The sequence below is a fragment of the Fundulus heteroclitus genome, chromosome 10, assembly GCF_011125445.2.
Source record: "Fundulus heteroclitus isolate FHET01 chromosome 10, MU-UCD_Fhet_4.1, whole genome shotgun sequence".
Taxonomy (NCBI): domain Eukaryota; kingdom Metazoa; phylum Chordata; class Actinopteri; order Cyprinodontiformes; family Fundulidae; genus Fundulus; species Fundulus heteroclitus.
Genome location: NC_046370.1, coordinates 12,652,628 through 12,668,606, shown reverse-complemented (window position 1 = coordinate 12,668,606; position 15,979 = coordinate 12,652,628). Strand labels below are relative to the sequence as shown.

The window sequence follows — 15,979 nt, the reverse complement described above, 5'->3', positions numbered from 1 at the left end:
ATTCAAATGTTAGAGGGATCTAGTCAAAGTCCAGACCTAAACTAAGCTTAGAATATATCTGACTGAGGTTAAACTATCTTTGCAAAGAGGAATGGCCAAATATTAGATGTGCAAAACTTCCAGAAACAGCCTAAAAGCCTTGCAGCTGAGATTACAGCAAATTTTGGTTCTATTCAATTAAAATTTTCAATTCAATTTTATTTATATAGCACCAATACATGACATATATGTCAACTCAAGGCACTTTGCAAAGTCAAATTCTATCAGCTTATACAGATTGATCAAAACGTTTCCTATCTAAGGAATCCCAGTAGTTCTACAAACGGTTGATCTAAGGAGCAGGGAAGAAACTATTTCTATTTAAGAAACTATTTTGCATCCATTTTCTTCGTCTTCAAACTCATGTACTACCACAAACTGCCAATGAAATACGTTAAAAAATGTGAAAATGTGACACTTTTGTCAAAATGTAAAAACTTTTTTTTTTTTAGTTCCAGTTATTTTTGTGTTGCTAAGTAATAATGTGGCTGTAGTTATTTTGCATTTAAAGACCTGAGTAAATCTTTTTTTTTTATTTATCTCAGTTCTGACCAATAAACACAGCCCAGTGAAGTTGGCAGCAAGAACGTGTCTCAGAAGTCAAAATAACATCCACTTTCCGGCCAAAGAGGAGCCCCAAAAATTCCGCACCACCCAAACACTGCAGGCTTTTCTCCAGAAGTCCACACCAGCGGCCAGGACGCCCGTTTTTACAGCCCTCGGCCACATGAATGCTTAAGTTAAATCTGTGATTCTTAAGTATACTGCTCTGTGACACCTTCACGTCCTGCTGCGGCCTCGCCACAAAAACATAGCGGTGTTTCTGCCCAGTGCCTGAAGGCCACTGATTGGTGTGCCCACCTGAAGCCCCTCAGAGTGAAACACGCCACGCATTCAGCCTCTTTTATTTGCAGTTCCCCATCCGCCACAGGCCTTCATGTGACCTCATTGGCAAGAATGATTTACCAGCAGGGTAAACATTCAGTGCAGTCACTAACACCGTGGTTATGGGGTCATTCTGAACGCTCACATTCGTGCAAAATGAGCGAGATGAATGGCATTACATGGGTTTAACATGCAATAACAAGCAACATAAACCTTTTAAAGTTTTCCTCAGTCGTTGCAACATAACAAAGGGGGAAAAAATTAGCACCATCATTTTGATGGCTGCATTTACAGCCACACAGATGTGGTAAAAATACCATTTATGTAATTTTGTTTATTTTTTATATAGGGCTTCATTTGCACAGCCATTTCATTATTTGGAATTTATTTATCACCATAACACTGTATTTCAAAATTAGTGTGCACATTTTGCTTTACCCCGTTTTGTTATGACTGAGTTTTTCAGTTGCTTTAGTCCCTTGGCTGAGGAACTAGCAGGTGGCCAAGGGGCTGAGCTGATTTGGACCGTACCAAATCAGTCTATGGGGGGAAATGGGGGTTTTGCTTCATTTGGTTTAGTTAGGTTTGTGTATGTTTTACCCCATGTGTTTCTTTTGTGGACTGCTCAGCCACTATTTAAGTTCCTCTTTGTACCATTGAGGCAGGTCAGTTTGTTTGAGTTAGTTCTGTTATTAGTTATTTTGAGTAGTTTTGTTCCTTTGACCTCTTTTCTGGATCAATTTTTATACATTTTATCCTTTTTGGGTTAAATAAAAGAACCCTGTTTTTGAAAATATACCTGTGCCTGACTGTCCTTGCTGCTCGGCTCATTACAATCATGCATCTCTTTGCAGAAACAAACAAACTAAGACTTAGACAACTTTATTTGTCATTTTGTATGTACCTGGTGGACCTGGTGGACCTTCCCAGAGTTCAGCAGGGAGAACAGTCTATGGTGGGGGTGTGAGGGATCCCTGATGATGTTACGGGCTCGGGACACGCAGCGCTAAGATGAAATTACTTTTATGGAGGGAAGAGGAGCCCCAATGATCCCTTCTGCTGTCCTCACCACTCTCCTCACGTTCTTCCAGTCGTTGGCACTGCAGCCTCCACACCACACAGAGAGACAGCTGGTCAGAATGCTCTCTATGGTGCTTCTGTAGAAGGTCGTAAGGATGGGCGGGGGCAGGTGGGCTCTCCTCATCATCCTCAGGAAGTACAGTCGTTTCTGGGCCCTCTTCACCAGTGACGTGGTGTTCACAGTCCAGCTGAGGTTGACCGTGATGTGCACCCCCAGGAACTTGGTGCTGCTGACCACTTCCACAGCTGAGCTGTTGATGAGCAGTGGAGCGTGGTGAGGCTGGTTCTTCCTAAAGTCGACGATGATCTCCTTCGTCTTCTCCGAGTTCAGGATGAGGCTGTTGTCTATGCACCAGCCCACCAGCTGCTCCATCTCCTCTCTGTAGTCCTGATCGTTGTCGTCTCTAATCATCGGGCCCACCACCGTTGTGTCGTCACCAAACTTCACGATGTGATTGGTGGTGAACCTGGGGACGCAGTCGTGTGTCATCAGGGTGAACAGCAGGGGGCTCAGGACGCAGCCCTGAGGGGAGCCCGTGCTGAGGGTGACGACATCAGAGGTGTTCTGTCCGACCCGGACTGACTGAGGTCTGTTGGTGAGGAAGTCTAGCAGCCAGTTGCGAAGGGGTGTGCTGAAGCCCAGATGTTCCAGTTTTCCCACCAGATGCTGTGGGATGATGGGCTCAGGTGAAGAGCAGAGGAGATGGCGTCCTCAGTGGAGCGGTTCCGCCGGTAGGCAAACTGGAACAGGTCGAATGTTGGGGGAGACTGGAGACGATGTGTTCCTTTACCAGCCTTTCAAAGCACTTCATCATGATGGGAGTCAGTGCAACAGGCCGGTAGTCGTTAAAACAGGTGACTTGAGGTTTCTTCGGCACCGGAATGATGGCGGCAGACTTAAAGCATGCTGGCACTGTGGCTTGGTACAGCGAGGTGTTAAAAATGTCTGTGAGGACACCAGCCAGCTGACCTGCACACTCCTTGAGCACCCGTCCAGGTATATTGTCGGGACCTGGGGCCTTCCCCGGGTTGACTCTCCTCAAAGTCTTCCACACGTCGGCAGTGTCAAGGCAGAGGACCTCTTCTTCCTGATGGGGAACAGCTTTCACTGCTGGAGTGCTGTTTAGTGCCTCAAACCTCCCAAAGAAGTTATTTAGTCCGTTAAGGAAGTCAGCATCAACTTCACCCACGGGGGGAGGGCATGTTGTATTCAGTGATCGCTCGTATGCCTTTCCACGTGCTCCTGGTGTTGTGACCGTCATGGAAAAGCTCCTGGATAGTGTTCTCTCCCCGAGTTGCAAAATCCACGTGTTGGTAGAAATGAGGAAGAACAGTTTTCATATCTGCTTGGTTAATCCCCAGCAATGATGAAAACGCCCTCCGTGTGTGCAGATTGCAGCTCAGAGATAGTCCGATAGAGGACACTCATGGCCTCATTTGTATCAGCGCTCGGAGGGACGTAAACCGCTGTGATAATGACAGTGAACTCTCTAGGCAGATAAAAAGGTCTGCAGCTATCAGCTAATCAGGGTCTCAATGTCTGGAGAGCAAAAACTTGTGATTATTCTGGCATTTTTACACCAGGTGTTATTGATGTAAACGCAGAGTCCGCCTCCTCGGGTCTTACCGCTGAGTTCTTTGTTTCTGTCGGCGTGGAAACAGTCGAGCGTAGCAGTAGTTAGAAGTCCAAAAACGCTACATGACCGTAACTCCAACGGGCGCGCGTGGTCAAGTACTGATCGGCTGGGTAGATGAGAGATTTCTAGCGAGTTTGGCTGCATTTTTTATGAAAAATGTCGAGAGTTGATCGGAGCTGTATGCGTAGCCGCTGCCTCGGGTGGCGCCGCCGGATGTAGTACAACAAAAACCTTATCAAATCATCATACGCATCATAGAACTAGAGATTTAAACTCTTTATGTCTCATGTTCCTGTTTATGCTTTTTGTATTTTGTGTTATATTGCTCTATCTTTAGTCATTAAAGCATTGACTATTCATTCATAGTTCTTATCTGTTTTATTTTAGTTATGAGCGGAACTAGTTGTGACAGAAATAACCCCCTTCCCTGATTAGCCAAAAAAAAACCTCTACCAGGAAGTAGGTGCTCACAGTCCGGACTTCAGTTTGCAATGTTTTGCTTCATCACATTGCGGACCAGTTTCCCTGACATGTTTACCGGAAGCTGCTGTTGCTAAATGCAAAACACCCCTTGTTATAAGAAGGAGACGGTGGAGTCATCACTCCACCGTCTCCTTCTTCAGTAACTCAGGGAAGTCAGTTATCTGTTCAGAATTCCCATAACACCCCTCCACGCTACAGGTTTAATTGGATGTTTCCTCTGTATCTCTGCCTTGTTTGTCCTCATCGACTCGTCCTCTGGGGGAGAGCTTTAGTAGCAATGTGAGAGTCATTACAAAAATTGATGAGTTGGTTCGGGAAAGCTGAGTGTGAGGCGTCACAAAATGATCCGATGTTTTGATGTTTGTTGTAATACTTTCTTCTTTTTTTCCCCCAGTTCAAGAAGCTCTGTTATTTATGCTTTTTTTCTTATTGCTTTGTTTCTGTAAAGTTCTGGTTTTAAAGTAGGATATGATTTATTTATTTATGACTCTACAAATTACCACTTTTCTGCCACCGGTCCATACAATCAGCTCCTCTGCCCAGAAATGAAATGGTTTCTGTAGTTCTCAGCAAGACTATTGTGGCAACTGCTCTTTTATTTAGTTTCTCACTCCTCATACCTCCATTTTTTTTTTAAAGTTTTTGGCTGTCAAATAAATTTCTGTATTTGGCTGCTCAAAATCCAATCAATTGTGTTTTGTGTTGAACATCTGGATGTAAAGCTAAAGCTACATTTGATCGAAGTGTTCACAGAGACGTCTTTTTGAAACCAGACATTTAAACACTCTGCAACCTTTCTTCCTCTCTGTCATATGTTTAGTCAGGCTAAATTTACCTGTTTTACATTACTAAGGATTACCAAAATTGTTTATGTTCGCTAAATGTCCGAAAAATGTGAGATAGATTTTTTTGTTGTTGCTATTTTTAAATTCTTAAGTTTCCATACTACGCCTTTTATAAGTATTATAAGTTTATAAGACTGTGCTTTTAAACAATTTGGGAAAACCCAGATGATGAGGTCATGGTATGGCAGGCTTCTGATTAATTCATAACATTTAAGTGAAAATTTAAAATTAAGGTGCTGCGGTTTTAGCTTCAGCCATACTAAAATAGGACCACAGTTTTCATCTGCTAGATCAGGGGTCTGCAGCCTGCAGTTCCAGAGGTGGCTCTTTGGCTCACTTAATATATTAAACAATGGAATATTGCCCTGTATTGTTTGTGTTTCTTTCTTTTATTCTGTGCCCCCATTAACAAAAAACCACTGGCCCCACCATGGCCCCCCAGGTAAATTTGGTCTAAAACCACCACTGCTGTTAAGTAGAGCTCTTCTTGTGGACTGTTTTGCTGAAGGAGATAAAAGTTAACATCTCAAATATGATCAGCAAAAAAAAAACAAAAAACATGAAAACACTGAAGACAACATTAACTTCTCACGTCTCAAGACATAAACCAGGCAGTTAGTGCTTGGGTATAAACAGGCGTCCCATGTGCAAGTGTTTGTGTACGTGTGCGTTCGTTGTCATACGAGCTGACAACAGAGGAACATCAAGAAGCATCCACCCAAATAATGACTGAAAAACACGATTTATTTGGTACAAACATTTACTCGCCATGTGGCAGCTGGCCCTCTGAAATTTACTCGCCAAACGGAACATTTACTCACATTTGACGTCTGGCAATTGTTCATTTCGTACCCTGTAAACAGGTCCTCTGAATGGATCCTCATGGGAAGAGACACGAAACATTTGACACAACTCATGTAGTTGTAAAGGCAATTCTACTAAAGACAGGGAAATGTGGACTGAAAAAAAAGTTCTATGAACGTTCTCCCATTATTCCTGCATTTAGCATGTAGAAATAATGTTGGTAATCCTAACAGAACTCAAAACAGGTAAAGTTAATTCATCAAACAATGAGGGGGAAATGCCATGTGTCCTTTTATAGTGTAAATGAAATTCATCAGCTTTTTATTGAAACAAGTATAGCTGACAATACACTTTAACAAAAATGCCTGTGCATATTTTCAGTTATCCAGGTCACGGCGACCACAAAGAGGCTGAAATCGGAGGCAACCGTCCAATTTCAGCCTGTTTGCGAAAACTTTACTAAATCTCACAAACTGCAGTGATTTCTGAGCAGCGTTATTTATTGTATCCTATGAACATTATTCTCTTTCGCTATATTTATGCGCAGTAAAACCCCTAGCCGTTAGGGGTGGGTATTACCAAAGAAGTCACGATTCTATTCGAATCACGATTCACATGCCATGATCCGATTCTATCACGATGCATCACGATACTTGAATTAATGCTATGTATCACGATGCATTGCGATATTTTCACTGAACACTGTTAGAAAAAATACAGCCATTACCAGTGGCTAAATGGCTGTGTATGATCTGGATAGTGTCTTCAATTGATACATATCTGAAAGAAACTGAATTTATACATAGCTGTATTTATTGAAATGACTTTTGGAGGTATTGCCATGAAAACAAATATTACTATTACTGGAGTGGACACACTGACAAAAAGTGCTTAGGATTTATAAAACTTAAAATAACAAAACAAAGATAATCCGTGCCGTTTACATGGCCTCAGTGGTCCTTTATACTAATGAAGTTGTATTCCACTTGTTTTTGGCTGATGTTCGACAACCATTCATGCAATTTTATTTTATTTATTTTTTTATATTAATAATTGATACTTGGCGTCAAGAATCGATGCAGTAGATCACGAAAATTAGAATCGCGATGCATTGTCATGACGATTATTTTGCCCACCCCTTCTAGCCGTACAGGCCGGTCTCCTGAGTTTTTCTCTCAAACACAAATGTTTTTCTGGTGACGGCTGGAAGCCACCATCAGTCATTTATGAGCGTGCTGTGGCTGCGTACAGTGCAGTCTTTGTGCGCTCAGGACAACGCTGGTGCTGAGAGTCCATCAAGAGGACAGACGCACGTCTCTGAAAGCTTTAAAACAGCAGCCATAGCTCTTAGCAAGCTTTTGCTTTATCTCAGGGTTTAATTTGAGATGCAAGACTTTGCCATTTAACAGCTGTTGTCTGATACCTCTGCTGGAGGACATACATCAAGAGACACGTACATGTGAATGTGCATCGATTGATTGAAAAATGCTGGTCCCTTGTCAGCTCATTCAGGAGGGCCTTCGGTGATGAAGCAAATCCTGCACAAATCCTGACAACAGACTGGATGTTGATCCCTTACGATTTCAGAAAATGTTTCAAAATCCTTAACTGTTTTATCTTTCCTAGCTTATACACTTTTAGTACTTTTTGTGATTACAGATTATTCCCATGTTTGGCTCATCTTTCCCGAACTTACTTATTGTCAGGGTCTGTGTTTGGCTGCTGCTCTCCCTCTCTCTCCAACAGGTGAAGGCTGATTGTAGGGGGGCAGAGACCCGCAGGTGTTCGCGGTCACAGACGCCTCTGGAGGAGTTCAAAAGGAGAAGGCTGCCCTTGTGGTAAGCTCCTGTCCCTTGTGTTATTTCCCCTGCTCACAAACCATCCACTAACCTCTCCTTTTTCCATAGGCTCCGCTCTGCTTCGCTCCATTCCATCCGGCTGCAGAACCTCCAGTTTGGTCCTCCTTTAAATAAATCATTATTTTTACTAAACCGAAGTCTGTTCTCCTGAGTGTGTGTTCTGCATGTGGGCCAAACATTTACCTGGTATCACTTAAGAACTTCCCAGGATTGCTTTTTCTGAGTATGAGACCTCATTAGAAGAGTCAAAGTGTATAAAACTCTGGCCCTCAGGAATCTTATGCCAAATGTTCTTTGAAGGACATGACGTGATTTTTAATTATTCCTAGAGTTGACCTCAGGTGGAGGTGGTTTTTTATAGAAAAGACAGACCTTCTTGGCCTCTAACAAGATGATTAAAAAAGGCTCTGGCAACAATTGAATATAAACCCACATCACTGAGAATGTCATAATTTAGTGGATATATGAAATTGTCTCTGCTGGAACATATCTTCCATCGTAAGAAATAATCCTGTAATAAATGTTTGTTTGTTTTCTGTCTGACTATGTGATCATTTTAGTCCTTTTGTGTGTTTAATGCACCATCTTTACCCTTTGGGAGACGTAAAATGTCTTGGTCTTGGATCTGTAAGATATGATGATTTTGCTTTGTGTCATCATTGGTTGGTCAAGTTCATTTAAATTGGAGCCTCTATGTAAGCCCAGTCCAAAAATGTTCAGCAGGGAGGAGATCAAGGCCATCGCAGAAGCATAATATCACCATTATTGCTTTAAATGCAAAACCACATTAGATATGTGTTTGGGATCGCTGTCATTTTGAAACATTCAGCTGTCTCTGTGTTTCAGCCATCTTTTGGTTGATTTGAAGTGAAAAGAATTTTACGGTAGTTATTAGGCGCCCGCCTATGCATTGAAAATGCATGGCGGAGGCCTTATGTTATGCACCTAATAAGGGTCCATCACCGTTAATACAGGCCGAACCGTAGGGTCTACCCCCACATACTATACATCAAAACGTTCGTCTCGACGCCGTGAAGCGGGCTTTTTGTACTTGACGCCATTTAAAGTTACCGTGGTGACAAAATTAACCAAAAACCACTTCTCAAAACCACTTCCTAGACACAGATGACCTCGCAAAAATACAGACCTCAGCATGGCACTTTTTTTTGGTACAGTGGTTTAGGTGTTGGACTGGTGCACCAAAGGTCGCAGGTTCGCAACCCGCTGGGGGTACCCAATATTTTTTATTTATTTTTTACAAGTAACAAATAAACAATGTGAACAACTGATATAAATGAATGAATGATGAAAAAATTGCAACAGCAAGAACTACCCCCCGGCCAATACAGCACCACTCACCTGTGGGAAATGGCACTACACACCATTTTTGTCAAATGTTGAGTTCTGGGCCCAGATTTGGTGAGGCTTAGTTGCTAAAGGAGGCCGATCTGACACATGGCCTTTGGTGAGCTTTGGTGACATTAAGTATTGGCACCCTTTTTGAGGAACTTCCCAGTACAGGATTTGGACCAAACTAACAGAGTACAATCACCCGGTGATACTGGACACAACCATGTTAGCAGCTAACGCTTAACATGTTGCTAACCGGAAGTAGCTCTAGGAAGGTCTCACCAACTTCTGCTTCACAGAGTTTGTACTTCCTTTAGTAGTTTGTAATGCCTTTATCATTTTTATTCACATATTTCATTTTTTCATGCTACATTGAAGTATTTAATCATGTTTTAATAACACCAATTTTCCATGCTGCTTGGATGCAGACCTTCTCCTGTCGGCTGGTTTTGACGAAGACAAATCCTTTTCACACTCAGAAGATTTGATTTAAAATCCCCAAGCGATAGAAGCCTACGACCAAGGAACTCGGAAGCTTTGCCTTTGACGGTTACGCGCACCACCAGGCGGGCGCCTTCTTCAACTTCTTCAGAAGTTGAACGTTTCTAGTTCTTTATTGTTCCACCCACTTTGTTCAAATAGCCCAACTCTATGAAACCACCACAACTGAGCTTGACAGTAGGTCCAGTGTTATTTGCACTTGAATGCCCCATCTTGACTTCTCCAAACATTTTTCCTGTCATTGTGGCCAAACAGCTCAAAATTAATCCCATCTGCCTTTAAGACTTTCTCCAGAAGGCATTTGGCTTGGGGGCATTTGTAAACTTCCGTCAACATTTTCTCTTTCTTGGTGAGCGACCTTACATTTGACGCCGATGTTAACCTCTCTTCACTAGTGACAGCGACACCGGTGCATCCAGTGAGGGGCAAGTTTGAATCTGACTGGGTCCTCGCTTGTTCCTCAACTTCCTAACCTGTTTTCCACATCTGAGGGCGACACTATGGTAAAACTTCTGAAGTATTTCAGACCTTTAGAAATAGCTACAAAAGAATTCACCACATTGTGTCATACAACACCTTTTCTTAGACCTTCACTGAATTTCAGTAACTGTCCTTTTTTTGTCTTGAACAATGGTCAATCTAATGATTGCCGTAAAAAAACTAAACAAAAAAAACATTTTCTGACAAAAAGAAGCTACTGGCTTCACTCTATAAGAATTTGCATGAAGGGCCCTTGAGTCCTGCATGAATAAGCTTGTTCTGCCTTGTGCTGTTATGATTTCATACATTGTATATCAAATTAAAAAAGTGAGTCAAATGCCGTATTTTAGCCACTTGAATAGATATTTAGAACATGTAATTGTAATTTTTGTGCACACTGTCATCTGTGAAGTTTGTTTGAATTTCCATGAACCAATACATTTGTATAAGGATCAAATGACCCTGTAATGTCTTTTTGATGGTCTCTTTAATAATAGAGTTAATACTGTTGTTGGTTTGATATATTTGCGGTGAAATATGAACGTTGAGCTGCCTGCTTGTATAGCAGACCATTGTTGGAGGAGCTGTTTTACAAGCTTATTGTAATGACTGCATCTGTTAAAGCGGGTGTTTGCACAGCTAACCCCCCTGAAGTCGGATTGTTTCTCCTCCGTGGCGGTTGGCTCTGCGATATGAAGCTCTGCGCTTCTTCTCTTGATGAAATCCCAGGGGAGATAACACAGCTCATCACCATGGACACAAACGCTGAGGTCTGTGGGGAAGCCAGCTCACAGCGCAAACACAGACTCACCTCGACATGTTTCGCTGACTGACTCAAACGCATGATGGGGCTGGCATCGTCAACAGAGAATAACCACATCAGAGGAGGCTTCACTTTCAGCTTCCCTGCTGACCAAACTGGCTTCAGAGGGGCTCTTTCAGACACAATGTAGCGAAACTTGAGCCAGTGACTGAAGAGAAGCTCTGATCATTCAGAAGTTTCTGCTGGTTTAGGCCTCGGTTTCCTAAATCAGAACCGGAAGCATCATGTGGTCTGCGGCTTCCTCGCACACCATTTTCATCACAACACAGCAGATATTCATGTACAATGCATTCCCTTTCTTTTTTTGCCTTTTACTTCAGTTTGGATTGCCATCGTTTTTTTCTCCATTTGTAAACACCAAAGCTGTTCTCTTACTTTAATCAAGTGCATAACTTGAAATTTCCTCAGTATTTCTTTTTAATTTGTATTACTTGGGTGAAACCTTTTTGGGGTACCCTCACACAGTTTCTTACAACAGTTTTGTTTTAGTGTCGCGTCCGATCCTCCAGACAGAATTGGTTTAACTTAGTCAGGTTTGTAGGGCACCTTGATAGCACACACCTTTTTTTTTTTATTTGACTTAGATGACAGTTTGTGACAGTCACACCTGAAACATCAACTTTTCTGTCGTTAAGCCACTCTGTTAATAATTTGGTGGTATGATTAGGGTATGTGGACATTTAAAAGACAGCTTTTTTTGGCCTAGGCTTTACCGTCCAGGCTGATGCCTTGAGAGTTTAGGTCAATGTTGCGACATAATGCTAATTTCTCATGATGGCATCTGTTTTGTGAGGTGAACAAATTCCTCTGGCGGCAAAATACTCAAACATCATGTTGTCACCCTTATATTTTATTGGGACGATGTTTTCAGACTTGCTACCCGTCCCCATTCATTATTTCTAAATACTTCAATTTTATTTTCTCCAGACCACAGGGAAACCAAGTTAAATAAACTCATATCTAAAATCTTATTTATTTATTTTTTTGTTGGAAACAAATCAGCCTGTTACACCATCATCCTACTTAACATGTTATATCTTCCTACTTAATGTTTGATAATTGGCAGAGCGGTAAATTAACCTGGGCTCTTTAGGACATCCAAACTGGTTCTATATATATTTTTAAACATAAGCTATTTACAACAGGCTTTATATATATTTCCACATAATATTCACAAAGAATTTCAACAAAAGAAACTCTTTTTTTCATTAGCCACATACTAATTGTTTTTCTACTTTTCCATTAATCTTGAAAGTAACATAAAAAACAGTCACCTCTCTTCTTAAAGTTGTAATTTAAGTCATCACCAGCAAACAACACAAAAAACAACAAAGAATGACTAATGAGCAGCTTAAATGTAAAATCTCTATCATGTTGAGTTTAGTCAGATCTTAAAATTTAAAATTATTACAATTTTGGGGATAAAGTGTACAATGCATCTCGTGAGCACTACATCTACGAGTCAGTAAGTCATAACAATTATAGAATGCTGAAGCTGAATTAAAAACTATTTGCTTGTCCTCAGCAGTAAGTGACACTCTTTGTCACTGATTAGACATATGTACTCAACTCCGTCCAATTAAGACAACATGTTCCCTTCTGGACAACAATAACAGAATATGGAGCTCAAATGAATTCTGATTCTTGACATAAACATTGACTAAAATAAATTTGTGAGGTGTTACTGATGTAAATCTAAATAATACATACTTGTATATACAAGATTGATATACCTCTGTTTATGTCTCACTATTATTATATGTGTATTATTATTTAGTTACTAAAATGAAAAAAGTGCATCTAAATAGCTGAATTTGATCCTTTCATGTTGCAATTTGACGTTTAAGTGAAGACCATTCTAAATTAAGATGTGAAAATATCGCCATCTGGCGGCTAGAAAGTAGAGGCGCCGTTCATCGTGTTGCACCCGCCTACCAACGGTTCCCCATTGGTTTAACCTGCAAAGAACTAAGATTTGATTGGCTACTTTGTTTTCAGTCGTCCAATCATCGTCTCTGTTTACAGCTGTTCGTCAGAGGGGAAAGTTCAAAGCTGAAGTGACGCCACTTATTTTTAAAGGTCCCAAAATCGGTAATTTGTCTAATCCGAAAAGAAAGAAGGATAATAACAACCTTAGTTATAAGGACATGAAAGTAAAGGACAGGTAACCGAGTGACCTGCAAACCGGGAGGATGTTTAGTTTCGGTGTGACATCCGGGAGGTGGTCGTCGGTGTCTTTACACAAGGTTGGATGCTAAGCTAACACCTGGTTTGTTTCTGTTAGAGTAACTTTTACTGACGTTTAAAAGTAATAGCTGCTATTACTACCTTTATGTTAAAAGGAATATGTGGCCTTTAGGTTTTATCTTCCAGAATGATACTAAACTAACAGACAAATTATTAAATGGAACATTCTAACTTTTAACATAAACAAACTAGGAAGGTTTTTGACTATCCGTGCATTAGTGTTTATATATTTTACCATAAGAGGAAAAGCAAAACTGTAAATAACCCAAACATGTGCATTAATCTTTTGAGTCAAAGGTGGTTTTATGTTTTTTTGTTTATCCTGCTGGATATTCATACTGACATGGTTAGAAGCAAAATGATGCCACACCATGTGATGAAAATAGTAACGATCGATGGGATTTCAGAGAGAAAGTGAAACTGAAAAGCTGATGTTACAGGCTAGTCCGATTAAAAAGTGTTCCTTTTAATGTTTTAACGTTAAAAAAAAAAGATTAGCCATTATTAGCTAATGAACTGTTACTGTTAAAAGCATAAAAGATGTGTTCCGCTTCCATCTAAAATGTCACAAAATAGTGAAAGTTTGGCATGGCTCAGGTTTAATTTTAATTCAGTTTAACTCTTTTTACAAGACCAACAGTACTGGCTTATGAAAACAGCTTCTCAGAAAATTAAAATACTACACAAAACTAGTAAAAGAGAATGGGTTCCTGCACCTTAATTTGAAGAAACAGTTATAAAAAAATAAAATTAAAATTAAATAAACTCTGCAAACCAGCTGTAAGTATTCATTTTAGTTAAATTTAAATGCTCATACATAATGTTGACTACTGGACCAACTCAGCTTTTTTCATCCCTTCCTTCGTTAACAAGAAGGTTAAAAACATTTATTTATTTTTTACCGAGAGGGGCTTTAAATGCGGTTCTGTAATAAGAGGTCGATTTAAATCTGATTAAGACAAGAGGCAGAGCATTATATAGACAGGATTGCTTAGTTTTACTTGTTAAGCTTTGTTGGTTTTTATTAGTTTATTGACAAGTAAATGATTGTAGCTTTTTTGCTATTTTTTTTACTGTTCTTCACCTTTAACATATAAAACCTGATGAATATTTAAAGCAATGTTGTGTTTTCCAGCTCTTCCTCCTCTCCTTGTTACACGTGAGAGCTCTTCGCGCCAGCCTCTGTCCTCTACACTCCTGGAGACGTTGTCTTCACTGTGGGATCCTGCGCTCCGCGCCAACCGGACCAGAATCCGCCCTTCCTCCTGCACAGGCCGGCCCGTCTGAGACTTCCTCCTCGGAGCAGAACCACGGCTCCTCTTCATCTTGGTCCCCCAAGCAGGGACCCCCACCCGCTCCCACCCATTGCTGCATGAGCGGCTGCCATAACTGTGTTTGGATCGAACACGCGGAGCAACTCCTGGCCTATTATCAGGACGGAGGAGACAAAGCACTCGCCGCCATAGAGGAGAACGTTCTTGATGACAATCTCAAAGCATACCTTAAGATGGAGATCAAGCTGCTGAAAAAGAAGTGACGCTTTACTGTGAAGTGTCAGATGGTGACTCCCGTCTACCTCGTCTGGTCAGATTCAGCCTTTGTGAAAGCTGAATATTTAACTGTGTTATGGAGCTTTTTATCTTGCCGCCACAGATTTTGACAACAGTTTTACTATAAAATGTGTTTCCAGTTAAGAGTAAGTCCTCAGCTGATTTGAAGCTAAGTAGATTTGAAGTAGATTACAAACGTGAGCATGACATGTTGAACCAACCGTCAGCATTTCATTGATGCATGAAACTGCACTGTGTCTCTTTAATTTGTGCAAAGCTGTGACTGTGGGGGGAAAATATGTTGTCTATACTTCAATGTCATCGCTGTAGCTATAAATCATAAGTGAACACTTTTTTAAAATCATCTGTTTGACATTTAGTTAGCATGGAGAATGTTTCTCTTATAGTTTTATTTATTTAAATAAAATTTTTCTATTTATTTTAACTTACAGGTTTAATTTTTTTTTCTTTCTGGGGTTCCATGTGCAGAGGGAAATTGTTCAAATATCCAAACAAACCTCTAAGTTCTGATTAAAATGAGTAATTATCTGAATAATTCCAATCATAACAAAGCAGAAGGAACCGGAATATAACAAATTAAAACGTTCTTATATCTATCTATCTAGATATATCTATATAGATATATATATATATATATATATATATATATATATATATATATATATATATATATATATAAGGATCAACTGAACATCTGGAATTTATATATTTCAATGCACTGAGTGTCCTGAAGTGGTACCTGAGTTATTAGCCAAACAAAATAGAAAGTAGCTCATCGGGTGCTATCAGTTCAAGCATTCCATATGCCAAGGTGAGCAAAGGGTCTGCATGGGGTAGCACCGGGAATGACCCAATAATGATGTGCTTGCATCATACTGTGATATTTCGCAGCTGCATCACAACTGCAGCAGTGGTGCCCGTGTGGCATGCGTGGCATGTGAAAGTTGCAGCAATCATGAGGTGTAGTTTTCTCCAATAAAATTGGCTCATCAGGTGAACAAATTGTGAATACTGGAGTGTCCAATATATAGCAATATATATTTTACAGTTACAGGAATTTACACTGTTTTAAACTGTGCTGCACAGCACAAATTGTGCAAAATGCAAGTATTTTAATGTGAACAAAAGTTCACCTCTGAAAGGTGTATATGTCTTAATCTTTCCAGAGTGGGACCCACACATTGACACAATATACCACACAACACATAAAACAACAAGATTTATGTCTTTCTCATTGTATGTGAGCTTCATTACTAAAGTAACTTAAAGAAAATTACTGCTGAAATTGAATTATTTTAATAAGTCGTGTAACTTACGATTTCAGGTTTTGGATGGATAGTCTGCATGCCTGGTGTTCCTCTCAGTGGTTCAGTGA

General features: G+C 40.4%; 1 protein-coding gene across 1 annotated transcript; it reads left to right on the top strand.

Annotated features, from left to right (window-relative positions):
* Window positions 1-12,802: 12,802 nt before the first annotated feature.
* On the top strand, window positions 12,803-15,028 carry oxld1 (oxidoreductase-like domain containing 1). Its single transcript, XM_036142036.1, has 2 exons — window positions 12,803-13,032; window positions 14,169-15,028. Exons 1-2 carry the CDS (start codon window positions 12,979-12,981, stop codon window positions 14,568-14,570), a joined length of 456 nt encoding a protein of 151 aa, XP_035997929.1. The 5' UTR covers window positions 12,803-12,978; the 3' UTR covers window positions 14,571-15,028.
* The last annotated feature ends 951 nt before the right edge of the window (window positions 15,029-15,979 follow it).

Excerpts from the sequence above, each read along its gene's own strand:
- oxld1 (XM_036142036.1), top strand. The coding sequence starts at position 12,979 with ATGTTTAGTTTCGGTGTGACATCCGGGAGGTGGTCGTCGGTGTCTTTA. Across the intron at positions 13,033-14,168 it reads CGTCGGTGTCTTTACACAAG|CTCTTCCTCCTCTCCTTGTT; the intron begins GTTGGATGCTAA and ends TGTGTTTTCCAG.